Genomic DNA, 23067 nt, shown 5'->3' with positions numbered 1-23067 from the left:
GTGTCTCGCCAGTGAGTGTCATTCTCAAGCAAGTTCCGCGCTTGACACGCCGCACGATAAGTGGGCATTATTTCACCATTCACCATCTTTAAGTCATTAAAAGACGTCGGTCCCCTGACGTGATGTAGGAGTAGTCTGAGGTAAAAGCATTCTGAATAATTAGGATGTATAGTGTACACTCGCCCTAATGCTGTTTCCCGCTTTATACCTGGTAATCATCTACATCTTGGCCCGTTTTCTTCGTTGCCATTTTTTGTTAGACCATGTATAATAAGCCGGTACTTCTTGATAAAGCAAAGTTTTTGCAAATTCATCATCCACACACAGAGCAAAGAAGGCTGTTAGAGTGGTCTGAAGTGGATTTTCTATAACTTGCTGTAGATTTTCTTCAGTAAAATACACTCTTTGCCCATTTTCTAAATGGACAGATAAATGGACAACTGTAGGATAACGCTCGTGAATAGAAAATCCTAGTATTCTCCAGATACCTTCAGAGGTACTTAAATATCTGCCATTCAAATAGTTCTGAATCTCATCTTTTTTTTTCAACGGCAAACGTTGCCGCATCGTTACCTTTATTAATATACTTACATATGTATTTGATTGCCTGCACGGAATGGCAATATTCAACGTTAATGTGTGCAACAAAGCATCTGGAGAGAATCGGACAATATGGCACTACCTACTTATTATCAACTATAAAGTTATTATACAATATAGTATAAGTTTGTCCACCGTCAGCGGGACATCTCCTTCTGTACTTAGGGTATCCATCATCACCAGTTTGTGTGTGCTGAAGAAACTCACGGGGATATTTTTTTGAACAGGTACCTTTTGACATGCAAGGTGAGGAGAGATTAACGGCTCTACATGGACCGTGGATCATATTTTTGCATACTATGTTGTAAAGTAATGAATCTTCATTTTTATTGGGTTTCAGCTGAAATAATGCTATCTATTTCATCAGATTTTATTTTGTCGACTAACCAAATTAAAATGTGGGCATGAGGCAAACCCCTCTTCTGCCATTCGATTGAAAACATGTGGCATCGAACTGGACCGAAAATGTCTTTTGTTATGATGTTCATAAGTTGTTGTACTTTTAGATGAAACACTCTCGAAACAATGTCATGTCTTTCACTTGGACGCTGACCGGGATACAATTCTGTTTTAACTTCAGGCCATTCTGGATTGCACGTGAAGGTGATAAATAAATCAGGCTTTCCGTAATTACGAACGTATGTAAGGGCATCCTGTAAGTGTACGCTCATGAAGATATTTAGGCGATCCCGTAAATGTGGATGGTAAAATAACCAACTGTCCTATGTCCGCCGGATTAGAATCTTCATTGACAGCATCTCTCAAGTGTATGTAATTGTCAATTCGTAACTTTTTTGATGTGCCCGAATAAAATTTAATCGTTCAGTAATCATTTTTGCAACCATGTCAACACAATATTGATTAAATAGCTGGCCATATCTGTGTAGCGTGTTAAAGTTATTTTCCCTTACCATAAGTTTATACGCATAGAACTGCATACAGGATACCGTTTTGCGAGGATTATCTTGTCCAGTGATTGGTACTATTTGTGGGATGCTGATATATATTGTAACCATCTTCGCCTTTTATGTATATAAGAGGGTACTGCATTGGATCGTAAGAACATGAAGTTCAGATATCCTTTGAAGTGTACTATCGCGTGATCGCAGCACTATATCCCTAAATCCGCAGTCTTCGTCAACCATCAACATTGCGACTTTGCTAGTTGTTTGAGCATTATAGCGACCTCCGTGTTCACCAAGCGGCCGCTTTTCGGGATGAATTACAATTTTATAGTTATCTTTGTTAGGTGGCATTTGTTCAATAGCTGTTGTAAAGCTACGCACATAACTATTATTGTCACGAAAAATCTGTTGTAAGATTTGCAAAATTTCTCTTTTGAGGGATGGTGCAGAATCATGTCGCAAAGTTAATTGTTCCTCTTCAGAAGTGAAATAAATTTGTAGAAATTGAGCTTTTGTGTCTATTGGAGATAGTAGACTGCCAATCAAATGATAAATTTGACCATGCACTTTATACGTTAGCATATAGTTATCTTCTCTAACTTCTTTACCTCCAAAAGATGTCATTGCAAAACATCCATTATATTTTCAAATGTTGTTCTGAAAATTTATTGATCTTGGATTCGTTCCAAGAAGTAATTCTTTCAGAGTTCTTGGTGGTTCATCAACATCATTTAGTTGGACCTGTCCATTAGAGCAACAAAGTCCCAATGGCTCTTTGGACCATTTTTTAGCGTCACAATGATTACAAACTTTATCCATTTTTCCCATAGAAAAAGCGGAATGACCCAAATAATCATTACTTGGTTTGTAACAAAACGCAGATCTAGGTCCAATGATGGAATTGGATGCATTTCTTGCCTGATTTACTTGACATCGTCGACGCTTTAAGCGCTCTTCTCTCTCTGAACTGGTCTCGGCGACTCTAACCATGGTGTAGCGAAGTCTTCTTCCTTCTAAGTGTATTTTTCTTTCAGCACACGTTTGAGAAGCTCTGACTTGAGAAATTCGCAATCGGTTTTGTTCTAAGCGTTCTTCTCTTTCAATATGTGATTTGCTAACTCTAGCTCGAGACATGCGTAAACGTGAGTCTGACAGTCGTGCCTCCCTCTGAGAAACACTTTCTAAATTTTTAGCTTGTGCTAAACGTCGAGCATTAGACGACGATTTGGAAAGTTGTGATTTTTTTGCTTTAGGCATTTTTAAACAATGTACAAAGCAATTAAACGAAAATAAACTAAATGCTTATAATGCCAAAAAAATATTGAAAAATATTAAACAAAACAGGGAATTCTTTCAAAAATTCTTAAAGCGTCTGTATAAATAAACCAATGCGGTTTTTAAAGAAAATTTGACCTAAATGAATCACAAAAGAAACGATAGTAATAAATTCAAAAATATTTTAATTTTGGTTTAATTATAAATTGAAATAATAGAAATAACAAAATTGTATTAGTTTAGTATTTGTTTTATAAATTATTATTTAAAAAGAATTAAAATTAAGATAAAATAATTTTATAAATGAATTTAATTTAATGAATTAATTTTAAAAGTTAATTTTATAAATGGATTTAATTTAATGAATTAATTTTAAAAGTTAAATATAAAACTCAAAATCTATTAAAAAGACAAAGTAATGTATCGAATGTATAGCTCTTAAAAGTTAAAAAGAAAACTCAAAACTTTTGAAAAATACGAAAGTAATGTATCGCTCTAACTCTATGAGAATTTGAGAGATCTGCGAACGAAATAAATAGACTATCCAGAAGTCTTCGTAATCGTAAAGAAATAATAAATACTTGAGAAATTGAAGAGAATTAATCTGAATATTTGCACGTATCGTATCCAAATTAGCTTTTTAGATATTGCATCCAGTGATATCGATAACAGTCATGGTCGTCTTCTATGTATAATATACTCTTTTTGAATATGTAGAAGAAAATGGTTATTAGCTCTTCAGAAAAACTTTCCTTTTCGAAAAATGTGTAGTACACAGAAAGAATGTTACAGCACAATATACATTAAATAACAACCAAAGAAACGACATAATTAATTAGTAATTCTTTTTGAACAAAAGACTCGTGCACCATGCCGTAGTCGCCGCTCGCGAAAAAAGATATATAATGTGTTCGAATTAAAAACATATTTTTACATATAAATAATTATTTATTTATTTATTTACATATAAAATAAATGATGAAATCAGGAGCATAAAAACATAAATTGACAAAAACATAAATTTTTTTAAATTACATTGTTCTAAAAAATGTTTTAAATCACATTTTCTTTTTCTTGTTCTTCTTATGCTTGTTATTATCATTCTCTTCTTTACGCTTTTTATTTTTTTGTTCCTCTTGTTCTTCAAATACTATTAATGCGTTTACTAACAAACTATCGAGCCCATCTTCCAGCACTGAATTTTTTAAATTATAAGTTAGATTTGGTTATTAATAATATGAAAAACGATTAGTATAGATAAGAAGAATTAATAAAATAAATTGTGAATTAAAACATTTTTTAGAACATTATTAGATTATTTTTAAGTAATTAATTTTTTTTTATTTACCATTTTTAAACTCTTCGATTTCCCTTAATCGATTTATTTTATTCTGGTTGATATTTTCACTACTTCCATCAATCGGTCCATTTATTTCATTGATCATAACACTTTTTATTTCTTGTCCATCCATTTAATTTATTATAATATTTTCTATTTCTTTCGATCTATCCCCCCATGATGACGTGATTTAATGTGAAACCAGCAACTTATTTATATAGTCATTTATGAAATGACTCACATCAAGAAATAAAAGCTCGTATCACCCCTAAGGGGTGATTTTGGCAAAATTTCACTAAATTTTGGCATTGATTTAAAAAAAATCAATCCATTACGTGCATGCGTGCATCCATGCGTGTGTATGCGTGTGTATGCGTGTGCGTGCGTGCGTGCGTGCGTGCGTGTGTGCGTGTGTGCGCGCGCGCGCGTGTGTGTGTGTGTGTGTGTGTGTGTGTGTGTGTGTGTGTGTGTGTAGGACTCTCATCCCATCCCCTGTAACACACAGATTCAATTAAAAAAACATAAATAAATAAAAATAAAAAAGATGATATGTACCCTATATCACTCTTGAGATTTCAAGGAATATGTTGGTGCAGATTTTATCAAAATCGGTCCAGTAGTTTTTAAGTTAATAACGTTCAAACATACACCACCCGTAAGAATTTTATATATTAGTATAGATTTGTAAAATATGTTTCAATGCTTCTTTGACCAATTTCCCTTTGCTTTTAATTTTGCAATATATAATGTATAATACATTTTCTTAGAGTTTGGCGAGTGCTTATTAAAATAAAAATCTCCAATTGAGATATTTTCTTTATTTAGTTGATACTGCACAATTTGTGTTCTATGCACTACTAATAAATTTCTATGAAAAATAACTTTTTTTTTAACTGACGCATTATTATCCTCGTTTAACTGTTTCTAACTCGTTAAAATATTAATTTATCACATTAAAGCTTTACTTATGTTTTAATTGATAATGTATAATTCTTGCTAAAGGAGGGAAAGCCTATGTGGGATCCTGAATATTACGAGGGAGTGACACGAAGTGAGTAGGAGGAAATTTTCCGAAGTGACAATGGCAAAACTCTTATTCCACGTATAGAGAAAAGAGTTGAGATTTTACGTAAAGTTGGAAAAGTGTTGTCGGACGATTATGACGGTATAAATTCTGACATTACGCGTAAAAAAATTTATAACATTTATTCATTTTCTTCTCGATATAACAAAAATCTTTCTGGATTTTCTCTGTTTCTTAAGAAAAGAGAAAAGAAATATTCTGTATAAAACGTAAATAAATGAATAGATGTCATAGCCAATACACGTTTTACATTCATAAAAAATGCATATTACATATATTTATAAAATAATGTATAATTAATATTGTTATAGATTCTTTTATGAATTGTATCAAATCATGCAATTACAATGGAGACGAATTGGTTCAATTTTTTTTCGAGACGAAGGTAATATACCGTGGTAAAAAGGGTAAATATTGGTTAATAGTATTACAATAGAGTTTGTGAATCATACGCATGGCCGAATGACGATAATATATAATAAAAAATCAGTAAAAATAATATTTTAATAAAATTAGATTTTTTATTAATAAATAAATAATTTAATTTATAATTTAGTGTTTTAATGCATTTTGAGAAAATTATTTTAATACTATAATATTCATAGAAACTCATTTGAACATATTTGTCTAATATCTGTAAAACATATCAGATAAACAGAGGTAAAAATTTTCTTTTATTTTGTGAAACACATTCTAATTCTATATTAATAAAAATAATTATTTATAGAACACTAGACAATCATATTCGTTAATTAATGTATGTTATATAATTTTAATTTTAATTTTTATAATTAACTTATTTTAATAATATAGCGCATTTTGTATTTTAATATTATATTAATAATATTACTTTTATTAAATTATATTTCAGTTCGTTTTCTTATGAAGGCTAGATCACTAGTGAGCGAAATACGGACATTAAATTTTATTAAAGAACTTCAATTTAAATTAAATGAAGAAGAGGTGATGTCTCCGAATTTTATTGATTATCTGGTTCCTCAGGTATTTCTTAAGTATGAAATTTTACGCTACAGTGACATGCTCGTGAAGAGATGTGAAAATGGCAGTAAGTTTTTTAATATTAAATTATTATTTATGATTGATTAATTCTTAATTTTTTATAAATTCTGTAATTCTGCGCACTTATAATTGTAATTTGATGAAATACTATGTTCTTTTTCAATATAAAGCATAAAATACCATAATATATGAAACACAGTAAACTTTTTATATTTTAAAATATTATTAATTTTCTTTGTTAAAAAAATTATCTATATACTATACTTATTTATTCAACATTAATGTACTTGTTGAATGCTTTTTCAGTAAATCATATTAGGATAACGCGTTTCTTTTTTGCAGAAGAACCGCTTAAGCATGGAAGCACGGAAGAAAATGAGATACGCGGTTGCACACTCTTCGTTGTAAAAGAAATATGCAAAGAAGTGGATAGAATACGCCAACATCACTTAATAGACTATCTTCTAGATGCAAAAGTGTTAGACATACCGGTTTTAGTCGATAATTTCTTGTTCTCGCTTATATATGATAGAGATTATATTAAAGATTTTAAGTCATACCCATTTCATTATATTAGTATAAACGTGCATTATTTAAATATTATTATATATTTTATTATACTAGAACAACATAAGCGCGCGCTACGCGCGCACTATTCTTTAATTATATTTTATATTAAAAAGAATGAAGTTTAAAAAAAAATAATATAAAGTTTATTTGAACTCGATTAATATTTTCTAGCAGAAATCAGCTAATCAAAGCGATAATTAACTAATTAAATTTTAAAATAATATATTTATAAAAATTAAAATAGTAATATGTTGTAAATAATGTTATCATACTTTATCCTTAAATAATATTTTTTGACAAAAATCAGCTGATTTCTGTCAAAAAATATTAATTAAACAAAAAACGTTTTCTAAATGCAAACTTTTTTATACAATGAATAATTTATCATAATTAATACAGTGATAAATTTGAATAATATTATAGAGCTTAATAATAAGAACAATGTTTCTTGGTTATACAAATCAATTTTTTATCTACTTTTAAAGTCATGAATTGTTTCTAGCAAATAAAGTCTTATACAATAACAAAAACTAAAATAGCTGACTTTATAAAATGCTATTTATCTCTATTAATTTCATTATCGACTCATTCTTGTTCAGACCAATCAATAAAAAACCAATCATTAATTATATGAAAAAAAATGACCACCGTTAAAATCGAAAAGCTGTGGAAAAGTGTGCTTTGTGTGATGCTGATCAAAAATTCAAATGTATACGATCTTCAAAATATGCTAGTTTTTAAGCTACTAGCCAATAAATATGTAATATTAGTGAACTCATTTTTATATAAAAATACTCATTTTATACAAAAATATTCATTCTTACATAAAAATAAGTTCACCAAAATTACATTTATGGGCTCGTAGCTTAAAAACTAGCATATTTTGAAGATCGTATACATTTGAATTTTTGATCACCATCACACAAAGTACACTTTTCCTTTGTTTTGTTCGATTTTATCGGCGGCCATTTTTTGCATATAATTAATGCGTGGTCCTTTATGAAACTATTATTGCAAAATAAACAAGTTCGCTCTTTGATTATAAACAAGTTACTAATCAGAAATATTTATAAATAAAAATATCTTTTCAAAATAAAATCAATTTAGCGATTAGATAATGCAAATTTTTAATTTTGAATAAATAAGTATAGTATATAGATAATTTTTTTAACAAAGAAAGTTAATCATATTTTAAAATATAGCAAAAGTTTACTGTGTTTACATATATTATGGTATTTTATGCTTTATATTGAAAAAATATACTATATCATCAAATTACAATTATAAGTGCGCAGAGATACAGAATTTATAAAAAATTAACAATTAGTCAATTGTAAAAAATAATTTAATATTAAAAATCTTACTGCCATTTTCAAATCTCTTCAGGAACATGTCTTTCAATTTTTTAATGACAATAGTTTTACAAATCTTAAATTGCATTGTCGTTTTATAATATACACGTACATAATATATATTAATGGTAATAACTATTCAACTTTGTTTCGCGGATAAGATAAATCTACTATTATAAATATTATATTAAATTTATATTTCAAAGCAAAATGTAATAAAAGAAAAATTACAAATGTTGTCAATTATAAACGGTTGAAATTATTTTGTATAATTTTGTATATAAAATGAGAAAAACTGTATATTTTTTCAGTTATTTTATTTTTTCAGCTGTAATTTCTACATTTTTGCACATTGAAATTTGCCGTCTTTTTTACAAATATAGAATAAATATTTATTTTGTCTTAGAATTAGTACAAGAATGTGTATACATAAATAGTTAAAAGAAGCATAATCAAATAAATCGTTCTATTTTTTCATAACCCAGTAAGAAATAGTAGTATGTGGGCCACTATAGTGAGTCAAAACAAACCCCCACCACTCGGCCACTGGCGTCAGAGGGGCGTGGCTAGACAGGGCTTTTCGATCCGTGATTGGTCGATCCGCTAATAGGGGTCATTAGGCCCAGGGCTCTGATAGGCCTAACTATAGTGGCCCAGCACTCTGATTGGTTGGTTTTTGGGAAGAGAGTGGGACAGTAGGCAGGGTTTTTGAAAAAAGCCGACAAAATGGCGATAAAATATCGTGGTATAGCGTAGCAGGGGTGGGGATTATGGCACCCCACCCCGTCTATGATAGGCTCTAACTATAGTGGCCCACCACTCTGATTGGTTGATTTTTTTTTGGAAGGGTAGGGGGTGAGCAGACAGCGTTTCTGAAAAAAGCCGAGAAAATGTCGATAAAAAAAACGCGGTATAGCGAAGCTGTCATAGAGCGGTTGGTCCCCGGTGATCGTGTATAGCGCTGAAAAAAGATAAATAAAAAACGCACTAATTTCGGCTGACCGTCGTTACTCGGCGTCGCATTGACGGGTAGCGTCGGCATCGTCGCTAATAAAGAAAACAAAAAGTACATGCGGCTAGCCTCCGCTTTCAATTTAGGCTAATTATCGTCACCTCGGGTAACAAAAAGAGGCCTAATAGAAAACACGTGCATTCGAGTTCGCATTCTAGTGACGCTACGTAAAGGTTTTATTGCTGAAAAGAATTTAAAAAAGTACAAGCGGTTAGTGCCCGCTTACAATTTCGGCTAATCGCTTCAGCGTCGCGTTGTCGGATATTATCGACACCTCGGGTAACAAAAGGAGGCCTAATAGAAAACACGCGCATTCGAGTTCGCATTCTAGTAAACGATACGTAGGAACAGATAGGAAGGGTAGCATTCGCTGACAATGGGCGGGTAATAAAACAAAATATGTTCGGGCATCGGAGACTGAGACGCAATATTTAGACAAATGTCGTTGGCGTGACCGTAAATTACGCTAAAGTTTTTAAAAAGATCGAGTTTCTATTTCGCTATGAGGTAAAGGGTAGAAGATGTGGGAAAAATATAAAAGAATTCAAGTAAAAAAGTTTCACACACATTTATTATAAATTTTTCATATATATTGATATTACAAATACATAAAGTTAAAAGCGATACATAAAGTATGTTATTAAAATTACTGAATTAAATATGATATCGGTTAGCAACTACGTTAACACGTTTCTTATTTCAACGAAGAAAGATTTTGCGAAATAAATGTACGATTAATCGATCGTTGTGTTCACAATTTTACGGTAAATAGAGTAAGAAATTGATTAAGATCGTAACCGACAGACATGTAATATAGAAATACACAGCTATATTGTCCGCAAGTTTGTGAGAAAAATCCTTGTAGTTGTCGGGTATTCCATCGATGGATGATGGAGTTTCGTCGAAGACGAAGGAGAAATCCGGGCTCCAGAGGCGGTATTCCGTAGCTGTCGAAGTAGGTGCCTGTTCCGTGTTCATCGAGGAAAAAGGCGACCCAATGTTCTCCAGGTCGTTTATGATCGTCTGTATTAGCGACGATAGCCGTCGACCTCGTCCACACCCTCGGAACTCTGTCGGCGGGATAGACACCCACATGCTTGGCATCGATATGGCGCAATGCTCGTAGAATTTCGCAAGAGTTCATTTTTTCGACACAAAGACGAACGCGTCGATCCTGGTATTATTTGAATAACTTCGGTTTTTATTTCTCCCGCAAATCTTTCTTCTTTTTCTTCTTCTTTTTTAATTGTCTGCTCGACGCTTGACAAATTTTTTGTCTCTATTATATTATCCGTTTGAGTTTGAATATTACGAATTAGAACGGGATTGACATTTATGTTGCTAGCAGCGTAATCCTTGTCGCAGTCAGTTTTCACGCTTTCGTAGCCATCATCATCGTCGTCATCGTCGTCGTCGTCGTCACTCAATTGATAATTTTCGGGAGAACTACAAGTAGTGGGCTGACTAACGCTGAGAGTATCGCTGCTGCCGGTATTATTTTGATCGAGTAGCCAGCGTTTCAATTTGTAAGCGTTATGTAAGGCGCAATGAAATATCTGTCGAAATCCGTGATGAGCGCAATATTGTCCACACTCTTCCTCCAACAATAGATTTTTGAATGCTGGAGAGATACCTTCCAAATTATATATCTTTCTGGAAAGTAGATTTCGCAAGTAATGTGCTTTTTCACTGCCTCTAACGTAAATGTGACGCGTGTGTCTTATAATTTCACGTTCGAGCGTTGTGTGTGAAGAAAAGACATACTTATTTTCCGACAATTGTTTCGTCGTCGCTGTCCTCGTCGCGGTTAAATGCGTGTAAATTAAAATAGATTAAGAAAATATATCGGATATGGTACGTTTCTTGTCGATTTTATGTCGTTTCGTGGACGTCTTAAGTCTTTTTACCGTCGTACGGGCTTTCTTCCTCTTATTCTTCGATGATTTTGTATTCGTCTTCTTTTTCGTCTTGCTTTTCGATAAACTTTTCTTACTCGAGCGACGGCGTTTAACGATGCGCCAACAAAGGGAAAATGAGCTACGTGCATTTTCGCATCCGATTTATATCCCGAACCTTTCATGAGGCTAGTTATTTTTTCTTTAGCTTGTCTTTTAAGATTGTTACGCGATTCTTTAAAGCGATGTTTGGCCGCTACCTTAAATGGAGTATTGTTTTCTACATCATCGATTATATTAACGCCTGCGCGTAAATCTTCTTTACCCACAGCCCGCGCAGCAGTACCTAAAAAAGGCAGCACGCGCCTGAATAATCCTCCGAGAAAACTCCCGATACCTCGTTGATAGGGCGATCCGACGAAAACTCGTGGAATTCCACCACCGCGAGCTCCTCCGTTCTGTAATTCGTCGTAATACGTCGAGTAATATATATCCATCAACAGAGAATAATCCATCAACAGAGAATAATCCATCAACAGAGAACGAACGAACGAATTTTTTTTTCTTTTCTTTTCTCTTTCTCGTTTTCTTTGTCATAGACACCGAGTATTCTTACTATATCTATTCGATACGTCTAAAGTGCAATGTCACCGTCAGCGTCACGAATTCGAATGGTATACTTTGGCCCAGCTGATCTCTTATATCTATTTCGATCGTACGGATACACGTTTGACGCAGCGTGATGTATTGAGCGGGCGAGAAATGTCTTATCTGAGTTTACGCGAACGCGTAATCATTTCGCGAGTCAAGCGCGACTATTCGAAGAAGGGGATATTGTACATCGCCGGTAATGTAAGGTGCGCAAATGTCGCAATAGACAAAGAGTTTGTCGGGAATACCTCGCAACAAACTACCCGGCTCTTCGGCTATTATCATACGAAAGTGCGTGAGTTCGTAAAATAGCAGAGAATGCATCTCTTCATCATAGACCCACGAAGGTAAAACTTCGGGTATAACGGAACTACTTTCGATTTTAACTAGCTTTTCGTTGTTATTGTACATTTCGATACCGATTTCATTATAAAACCACGCGGGTAACGGAGATGGTACAGTGGGTTCGCTATCGAGTTGAACAAGATCTCTGCGCTTGATGTGTATATCAAAGCCGAGTATGCGGCGAAGTTTGTCGGAAAAATTTACATAATGCGTCATTTACATCATACTACATTTATTTTCTTCGCAGGCGAGTTTCATGAAAACTTTACCACCCATGAAGACGTTGAAATGCCAAACGATATGCGAATCGACAGATTTAGCGGCGTAATTCACACTCTCGATAATGTCGCGCATACTTAAGTAAATACTCGCGGGTACCTGAGATTTCATAGCCTTAACTGCCTTATCGCGCTCGTTAATATCGATGAATCTGATTAAACCTTCATTATTTCGTATATGTAAAAAACTACACGGAAACTGAATCTCCGTGAGCGCTACTTCCCAACGTCCGTGTAATTCTATACGCTGGGGTAATTCAGTGGTGAAACATGTGGTTGTATTTTCCGGAAAGTAACGCATGCTACTGTTGCTCGGGAGAATCATGTAAAATTCTTCTTCCCTCATTTTAACTCAAAGATCTTAAACTCGAAGCGGGTATCCAAGAGTCGAATTTCGAGAGATATCCTTGCCAACTAACTAGTAATTGTTTATTGTTGCCACGTCCCCTGCTTTTTACTACCCGCTCGACGATAAATTCTTCCCCTTGCAAATCTTTATTGACCGGAGTTAATTCTTGTTCGTAAAAAATTCCGTCTATATCCTCACCCGCTAAATCGCTTAATTCATATACGCGAGGTTTTCTCCATTCGAGAACGCGGCAAATTCGAAATATTTCTTCGCTCCACTTTGCCTCGTATCCTTTCTCAAAGACTACTTTTGCCCTACTGACGCGCACGTGATCGCCCTCGTTATATTTAGCCTTTTGTTTATCGCCACGATTCTTTTTCTTCTCGTTGTCGTTCTTCCATCGACGATTCATATTTTCACGCGCGATGCGTGCATTTTCCCGCGTAACGGCTGCGGGCTGCATTTTAATAGAGGTATGACGAGTATGGTTGTAAGCGCGAACGATATCCTGTAAAACATCGATGTAGCGTCGCGTATTTTTATGTGTAAAATAACGCCACATCCGTTCTTTGAGCGTCCTATTAAATCACTCCACTACAGCTGCTTTAACATCGGGATTACGGGCTACGCGAAAACGAATGTCTTTTTCTTTTAAGAATTTCTGTACAGGCTGCGCTATAAATTCTTTACCTTTATCCGTCTGCAGATAAACAGGTTGGCGATCTTTGTTTTTCAAAAGTACACGCTGAAAGGCTTTTGTCACGCAGGTAGCTGTTTTGTCGCGTAAAGGTTCTACCCAAACGAATTTACTAAGGACATCTATAATTATCAACAAATAAGAATATCCGTCATTATAGCTCTTAAGATTACGAAGATCGATCAAATCTGCTTCCCATAAATCGTCGATATTTGTCACGTTGTAATGTAAACGAGGAAATTTTCGTCGTACTGATCGATGTAGCGTATACGCATCTTGCGATTTAAGCCATTCGACGACATCGTTGCGCGTAAAATTTGGTTTAGCAGCTCGAGATAAATTCTCCGTCGCGGAACAGCCTGCGTAATGCGAAGGAACGTAATATAATTTTTCGAGTTCCATTATTCGAGTTTACTCCAGCGAAATAAACCCTTCTTTTTCTTAGGCGAAGAATTCGGCACTAATGTTTTATTATCGTCGCTGTCATCAGTGGCGGATAAAAACACCGTGTCTCCTTCGGTCTCGTTTAACTCCCGACCGTATGACTTTGAACGCGACAGTAAAGTTTTCGGAGTGGAGCTTCCACGCGGTAAGGTTTTCTCAATACGCAGGGATCTACGTGCGGATGTAGCCAATAAATCGCGATTCCCTATAAGATTGGTGGTACCTATGTCGCGCAGTAATTGCGCAAACTGAAATCTCCCGATTGCTTTTATCGTTTTTCTCTCGTGTATCGCGTCGTTTATAAGATCGCTAATATTCGATCCCGCTACAACGACGCCGTCTATAGTCACGAGTCCGCGTTTATCCCAACTAATTTTCGATGACGGGGTATCTAACAAATATTTCAATAAGTCGTTTGCTTTGGAACGATAAGTTTGGGGCACGCTGTTGAGTATTTCTTTGATTTTTTCCGCTGATTGTGCACGTTTCTTCCCGAAACTACTTTCACTAACCGTATTATCACTGCTGATTGAAGTATTTCCATAAGATTGTATTTCCATAAGTTCGTCATCCAAGGGCATCTCGGTATCTTTATCCTGATCGTCTTCGCCCCCGTCATTGTCAAGATTACTAGCGTCGTCGGCATTATTGCGCGTATCGTTGCGCGAATCATTGCGTAAGTGTCTTTTCGTTTCTCAAACAAAGTGAAGATAACGCTGAAGTACTTTTTTATACAATTTCCATCTTTCGCCTTCATCGAGGGGAGTCGCGAGGTTGAGAATACGCCACATTTCCGCGTCGAGTCGCGATAAGGAGGTTCCAGGAGTTCGTACGGTGTTATTATTATTAGCATTTTCCTCATTCGATATCATTGTATTTTCTTTCTTCGGCGAGTTATCCAGCATTGTTGTAGTCTTCGCTATTTCCGGTTGTTGTTGATAATGTTGCGTTTGTCGCATTCTTTCAAGATTTTCCGTAGAAATCAATACCATTTTTTTGCTCTGTCCATTATTCTTTATGGCGAACGAGAACGCTTCAAATCTTTTTATTACTTCTTTTCTAGTCACGGAAAAACCAAATATTTGCAGAGTTGTATTTTTTTTACTCGTCGATAATCCGGGATAATACAACGCTGAGCAAAGGAGCAATAAGGTAGGGCAAAAAACCTCCGCGCTGAACCAACAGATTTCTCTTGGTTTTCCAACTGCCGCGTTTTGCAGCGACGCGTCGAAGGATAGATTTATGCTTGACTAAACGTGTTTTTTCGTGATTATTGAGCGGCACGTTACCTTTAAGAGTATTATAAATACACTCTTGAATACACTTTATGAGATTATTGTCGGCGGTACGTAAGAACGACGCTCTTTGATTTTTCTTCAGATAATATAGAGTTTTCAAAAGGCAGCCGTTTCTCTCACCGATGGAACGTCTGGCGATTTTTATCGCGTCGTCGGGTGAATTGTTTGACGTCGTCGACGTCTCTTTTTGCTGTCTTTTTCCGCGTGTTACCATTACGCTAAAGTTGCGCAACTGACAAGTCTCGCATGTAAATGCTGACCTTTTATACGTCCTCCGTTACTGCTCGACTAATCGATCTACGAGGAATGAAGACGTAATGCAACGTATCGCTGGGAAAAATCCACGTGCGAAATCGATATTCGTCTGGAGTCGATTGTTTCAGATCAAGCAATAAATACCCGTGAGGTCGCGAGGTAGCGTCGTAGTATGCTTCTTCCAGAAATTTCGGATCATCGGGATATACTTGACGCGCGAGATGACGAATTTGAGCACGATCACGCGGATTTTTGAAAACTACTATATAATTAGCGTTGAGAGATATATCGCGTTGTCCGCGACCTTGGTGGAAGAGATTTTGCGAGATGAGTATAACGCTAAGATTCTTATGATGGCTTCCTTTGGTAAATAGATCTACGATAGCGTCGCACGATGACGATTCCCTCATAAGATCGTCAATTATCACTAATTTTGGAGATAGCGGATCGTTTGAATAATCTTCCGGAAGCGGTAACCCCTCGCGAAATTCGATTATATTTTTCTTTATTTTTAGCAAAGTATCACCGTATCCGTTATTATGTACATCGTTTGTTTCTTCTTTTTTATTTTTACTCGTGTCGCACTGCAGGCGCTGATACGCATCTTGCCATTCGGCGTAATAAAATAAAATTCTCTCGAATCGAACATCGGACATGCCGGATAAATGACGAAGAAAAGTTTTCACGAAAATTGTTTTTCCGCATCCCGTAGGTCCGCAGACGATCGACGTCCACGGATGTTTCCATCGTACGTCCATTTCGCGAAATGATTAATTTAGGTTCTATTCACGAGTTCATAAATGAAAAAGTTAACGCATGCGATTTAGTAACTATTGTGTATGTGCGTGTATGTGTGTGTGTGCGTGAGCGTGTGTGTGTGCGTGAGCGTGTGTGCGAGTGTGTGTGCGTGTTAAAAACGTACGCGCGTGTCGCATATATTTTTAAAATATTGAAGAGGTATTTTTGTCCGTGTCATAAGCTTATCCTCGCGTTTCGAGGGCCACATCCGCGGCGGCCGCAAGCTCGCGCTAGCGTTTTCTTACACGCGTACGAGCGAAGAGCACCGCGGCCCATTTAACCGATACGTTGCCGCAGGAGCGACGCGAGTAAGCGTTTCCGCGGAGATGCGCTCGCGCCAGCGTTTTTCTCCGAGCACCGCTACTTATGAGCTTATGTACGCGGTGCTCTCCATGCCGCTCACTCGTGACGGAAATGATAAGCTCGCTTAACGTTCGAGGATCAAACTATAATTTACGTCGCAATGTTCTACGCTCGCAGTAGGCACAAGGAGGCAATATTATAGGGAGGATAAAAGAAAATGTTCTGATTGAAGATAGAAACAATTTCATTTATTATTAATAATAATTTTTGTTTTTTATAAAATTAAGATTCGCGTTTTAGCAAAATAATACGAACAATTTCATTAAATCGAAGCGAAAGTAATTCTACAAATACAATGTCAAAGTAAACATCTAAAAATGTTAAGTTATTTATTTGCGTTTGTACATTACGTGCAATTTCCTGATAATTGCCTTTGACAGTAAGTTTTATAATTTCGCGATCAATGTAAGACAAGGGAAGTTTTAATTCTATTTCCTTAATTAAATATCTTGCAGTTACATTAACAGTATCGACTATAGAAACTAACTGCGTCAAATGCGCATCCACGCATTTTCTAATATTTTCCAAGCCGAGGAAAGTAGTTTTCTGCATCACTATCGCAACGGCGTAAGTTTTTCGTTTCTTCAACGGCGGCTGCGATTCTTCTTCCATCTTATCATTCGCAACATGATCCTTGTTTTCCTTGTATGTCACCAGTACAGCCCTCGCTCCGTAAGCAGTAGTGAAGTTGATCGAAATATTCTCGATAATAATGGGATCAGGTTTAATCTTTTGAGTCTCATTCAAGTATAGATTCATGTGCTCCATATTGGCTTGAAACTTCTGCCACGTGTCGACGTCGAAGCAAATTCCATCGGCATAATTGCCTGATAATTTAACAATCGGTACGAAGCCGTCGTTCCTCGATTGCAAACCAATGTGTATCTTCTTAGTGTGCGAAGAATTAAGTCCATACGTTGTAGATAACAATAAATAACGTTGCTCGTTTCTTCCGGCGTTATCGATGTCGATGTTGTCGTTGTTATCCGTCTTGCGAATATTGCGTCGCGTTCAGATTTCGCAAAATTAATTACTTCCTTACGTGTGGCCATTGTTTTCACTTGTAAACCGATAGTCACGACACGCAGCAAAATGGCGAAATCACGTGGAATTCTTTCGTCGTAGCACAAACTTATGTTTTTGTACGGTCGAATTCGAATGAATACGGAAGAGCGATTTGTCGACGTGCTTATATTGCCAATCTCCCTCTCTCGCAAAAATTTAATAAATCAAAGTGGGGAAGACAATTTATATGTGAAAAATCAGGATTTTTCATGTTCAGTCCTGTGTAAATAAAAAACTTCTAGAAACATTTAGAAATTTTTAGAGATGAGATTTGAGATCGTGCAACACGAGAGAAGAGGACAACAAAATTTGTGTGAGTGAATAAACGGAAAGTTGATTTTTTATGTAAAATCGAATTATGTTTAAACAAATCGCATTAAACAAAAAGAAAACGCGTGAGAGATTATATTTGATTTGAAAATATTTTTTGCTCTAAAATATAGTAATAAGGATTTGCGAGTTCGAAAACGCCGGATTAGGTCGAAGAATAGCGTGTAATAATCCTCTGTAATAAACCCTGTAATAAAAAGTAAAATAAATGTTTGCGGACAAGAAAAAGCAAGATCGGCGATTTAGACCTCGTAACATTATATGATGGGATAAAAAAAGCAGGCTTATACTCTATACAACTATTTTTTGTATCTGAAGAAATAAGAGAAAATGTGTAATGTATTGGGGAATGTAATTAAATACACTACCAGTAACTGTAGTAAATGTAGTAGCTGGTTATTTATAAACTAAACAGTATGATACAATACTACAACATATAAACGTGAGGCATGCTCGTTGTGAGCCCGCTAGTTACGCACACGGCTGTAAACGCACTGACTCGCTGAAGGCTTACGCTTTACTATATGGCTGGATATCGATAGCGCGACTAACTACCTTATCGATATATCACAACTCTTCCCCCTTTACCATTTAGAGCTTAACCGCGGTGAGCGTCTCAACCCAGACTTCGGCTCTTTACATTTAATTATCTGGTCCGCATGACGCTTTTGCAATACATTGTTCGCATCTTGCACTAGATAAGTAGACGGCGCGGTCCGTTTAACAATTTTACCCTCAATTCGCTTGTTTGATCGCACGCCGTAATTATCAATCATGACAGTATCGTTCTCGCCTAGGTCTAACTGCCTTTTACCTGGTTTCGCTTTGATTTGAGCGCTTTGATTTTTAGTAACCGTTTCTAAAACATTTGGCTTAAGCAAATCAAAACGCGTCCTCACTTCTCGTTTGTACATTAAGTACGCTGGCGTTCTGCGCGTCATACAATGCTCAACACTGCGATAGTCAAATAAAAACATACTTATCGCTGTGTCTAGACTCTCTCCCCCCTTTACAATTTTTGAAACTTTGTCTTTGAAAGTTTGTACAAAGTTCTCTGCTATGCCGTTCGTGGCTGGATGGTACGGAGGCGAAAATGTATGTTTCACACCATTTCTTTCTAAAAACTCGTGAAATTCTTTACTTTTAAATTGTGGACCTCCGTCTGTAACACAGTGCATTGGTAACCCGAAACGCGCAAAAAGATTCTTGAATTCGCTTACCAATTTACATGCTCTGATATCTGTTTTGAAATCTATAATTTCCGGCCACTTCGAATGTGCATCTACAATTAATAGGAACATTTTCCCGTAAAACGGACCTGCGAAATCGCAATGTATGCGGCTCCACGATTTGTCTGGCCATGGCCATGTGGTCAACGGAGTTTGTGGCGGTTTTTTTAGCTGAATTAGGCAGATTTTGCATTCTTTCACTAATCCCTCGATATCCGCATTTATATTTGGCCACCAAACATACGATCGAGCAAACATTTTGATTTTGACTATGCCTAAATGAGTGGCATGCAGTTCGTTTAGTATTAACGTTTTCATGCTATCCGGAATGACTGCCCTCAAACCCCAAAATAAACAATCTTTTTCTACTGTAAATTCTAATCTTTTCGAATAGTAACGCTTCTCTTCATCTGAGAGCCTTTTCACTTCCGGCCAATCATTCAAAACATATTTAATGATTTTACTTAGTACATTATCTCTTTTACTTTCTGCAGCCAGCATTTTATGATCGAATGTATTTATGTCCTCTTCGAAGAAATTTACATAAGAAAATTCCGTTTCCATTAAATTAGTGTTGTCTTCGACCGGCAATCGAGACAACGCATCGCAATTCGCATTCGCTTCTGATTTAATGTGTTCGATTTTGTAACGAAACCTGGACAAATAATATGCCCATCTTTGCAAACGATTCTCGGCTGTCACCGGTATTCCTTTTTTCGGTCTCAAGATCTGAAGTGGCTTATTATCAGTTCGTACGATGATCTCTTTCCCGAATACAAATTGGTAGAAACGTTTGAACCCGAACACGATAGCCATCGCTTCTTTATCTAAAATAGTTCGATTCAACTCTTTTTTTGAGATTTTTTTCGATGCATACGCAATCGGTCTTTCGCTTCCATCTTTATCTATGCGATGGTATCGCCGAAAGCCCGTAAGCTGACGCATCCAGTTTCTCCTGGGAATCATAGTGTGCTAACACTCTTGGTGATATTAACTCGTTTTTAACCCATTCGAACGCTATTTCACAATCTTTATTCCAAAAAAAATCTTTATTGTTTAATAAATCGTACATCGGTTTCAGTTTCGCCGATCTGTTATCTAGAAAACGCGCATAAAAATTTACAAGCCCTAAAAACGAAGCTAATTCCTTGTTATTTGTCGGCCGCGGCGCGTTAATCATCGCGTCGACTTTCGATTTTGGTTTATGCAAGCCATTTTTGTCTATAACAAATCCTAACATTTCTATTTTCTCTTGCATAATTTTACATTTACTCTTATTAAGCCGCACCCCGCACTCTTGCAACCGTATACAAACTTGCTCTAAATTACGTAAGTGCTCTTCTTCTGTGCGTCCCGTTACATATATATTGTCCAAATATGCGATCACGCCTTCAATTCCCCTCAAACACTCATCCATTTTCTTTTGCACGTCTGCCGGAGCCGGCGAGACGCCCTCTGGTACTTTCGTATATCTAAAAAGCCCTTTGTGAGTGACTATTGTTAGTAAATCTTTACTCTCCTTCTCGACCGGGAATATACGCATGCGTCAAATCCAACTCCGAAAAGGAAACACCACCTTGCAACTTTGCAAAAATATCATCTATAGTATGCAAGGGATACTTATTGATTATAATAAATGGATTTAACGTGATTTTGAAATCACCACAAATACGAATATTTCCATTGCTCTTAAAAATCGGCACTATCGGCGTGGTCCATTCGCTCACGTCAACCGCTTCTAAGTGACCCAAGTTTACCAACCTTTCGATTTCCTTTTCGATGAGTGGCTTTAACGCATGCGCGACGTGTCTACATTTCATCGCTATCGGGCGCGTATCGCTTTTCAAATGAATTTTCGTTTTATTTTTATTATAAAGACCTGTCGTGTCGCTAAATAATTCATTGAATCTTTTACTCAAATTCTCCGTTAAATTTTTAATATCGATTTTATTCAAATAATCTCTATTATGATTATCGAGTTTTAAAGGCCATAATTCGAACGCTGAGAGCCACTGACGGCCTATTAACGCGGGATCTGTCCCCGGCAGAACAAAACAATCAAGATCACGCGTCTTGTCAACAAAGTTTACCTTTAATTTCAATAATTTTCCCATAGGTCTCAAAACTCGATTATCATACGCTTTTAATTCCATATTAGTTTTCGCAATTTTAACTTTACTCAAGTAAGTACTATATACTTTCTCCGAAATAACCGTCGCATATGTGCCCGTATCTATTTCCATCGGCACACCAGTATCGTTTACTGTTATGTTTACAAACATAGGACTCGCGTCGATTTTATTAATTCTATTAATATCACTCTTACGCCAGTTGTCTTGGTCGATTTTCAGCGAGAAAAATTCCACTTGGTGCGATGATGTCGATGCTCCGTCGTTGTCCTCTTCTAATAGTTGTATCTTTCTCTGCTCGTTCCTTTTCTGCTTACATACACGCTGTAGATGTCCCTTCTTGTGGCAGTTGTTACACTCGTACTCTCGAAACCGGCAATCTTTAGCTGTGTGGTTAGGCTTACCACAATAGCAAGCAAGGTCGCTTTGTTTACGTTCGCTCTTCTCCTTTCGAGCGTCTTCTAGAGACTTCGGCTTCTGCGTGCCTTTATACTGCTGCTGCTTGTTCGGCCTTGACGAGTTTTGTAGCGCGTATACCTCTTGTTTACTTTTGTGCTCTAGCGTATTGAACACCTCGGCCGCATTTTTCTTTGCTGATTCCCGAGTAATCGCCTCCTTAAATGCCGCGTCAAAATCTAAGGTCGACTTTTTGAAAAATTCAATTTTTGTTTCTTGATCTTTAATTCCACAGACAAATTGGTCACGCAGCGCTGTGTTTAAATCTCCAAAATTACAATGTAACGCCAATTTCTTTAATCTAGCCGCAAATTCTGCTACTGATTCCGACGACTCTTGCTTTGCCTGATTAAACTTGCACCTTTCCATCACCTCCGATGGCTTGGGATTCAAATGATCTGCCATCAATTTAGTTAACTCCGCATACTTTTTTTCTGACACTTTATTCGGTGACACTAATTGCTTCATCAGCTTGAACGCATCTTCATCGAGACGCGTCAGCATCGTTGCACATTTCTTTGCATCGTCTTTTATGTCACGAGCTACGAAGTATCATTCTAGTCGTTCCTCGAACGTTTCCCAGTCATCTTTGCCCATGCAAAACTCTAATTTAACACTGTCTCCAGGCATCGTGCTTTCACTGTCCTCGTCCGATCCGTGCCCTGACTGAATTTCTTTCCTGTTTTGCTCTAACACTTTAATTTCGTCCTTTACAATTTTTCTTAACCTTTTGCGTAACTCTTCGAATTTTTCTTTTTCACTGCACTCCACGCCTCTAATTTTCAATTCATCTATCAGACCTTCTTTATTCAAGTCCTGAATCCAGCCTGTCATTTCCGTCACTGGACATTTACCTAGTCCCTTCAAATACTCGTTTCACACGCACTGTTCGCGACTGTACCTTACTACAGCACGATCGCCTCGATTTCCGCGCAAGCACCTTCCTACTTGGCGAATTTCAAGAGTTTTTTACACTTGTCGATTGCGCACGAAAGAGTTCGACAGACCTCGTCGCCATAATTGTAATGTATTGGGGAATGTAATTAAATACACTACCAGTAACTGTAGTAAATGTAGTAGCTGGTTATTTATAAACTAAAGTATGATACAATACTACAACATATAAACGTGAGGCATGCTCGTTGTGAGCCCGCTAGTTACGCACACGGCTGTAAACGCACTGGCTGGCTGAAGGCTTACGCTTTACTATATGGCTGGATATCGATAGCGCGACTAACTACCTTATCGATATATCACAAAATGATTTTATGATTTTCCCCGACCCGACTAGGAAAATAGTTGTAAAACTCAAACATCATCTAGAATAT

General features: G+C 36.4%; 1 protein-coding gene across 1 annotated transcript; it reads right to left on the bottom strand.

Moving 5' to 3' along the window:
- Positions 1–20665: 20665 nt before the first annotated feature.
- On the bottom strand, positions 20666–22243 carry LOC145935606 (uncharacterized). Its single transcript, XM_083037095.1, has one exon. It carries the CDS (start codon positions 22241–22243, stop codon positions 20666–20668), a length of 1578 nt encoding a protein of 525 aa, XP_082893221.1.
- Between the last annotated feature and the right edge of the window lie 824 nt (positions 22244–23067).

The sequence above is a fragment of the Prenolepis imparis genome, unplaced genomic scaffold (genome assembly GCF_030444845.1).
Source record: "Prenolepis imparis isolate NDT839.2.m4 unplaced genomic scaffold, iyPreImpa1.0 SCAF_4, whole genome shotgun sequence".
NCBI classification, from domain to species: Eukaryota; Metazoa; Arthropoda; class Insecta; order Hymenoptera; family Formicidae; genus Prenolepis; species Prenolepis imparis.
Note: the sequence above shows the minus strand (reverse complement) of the source record. Positions and strands in the feature narration are given on the sequence as shown.

Excerpts from the sequence above, each read along its gene's own strand:
- LOC145935606 (XM_083037095.1), bottom strand. The coding sequence starts at position 22,243 with ATGCTGACGCGTCTCGATGAAGATGCGTTCAAGCTGATGAAGCAATTA.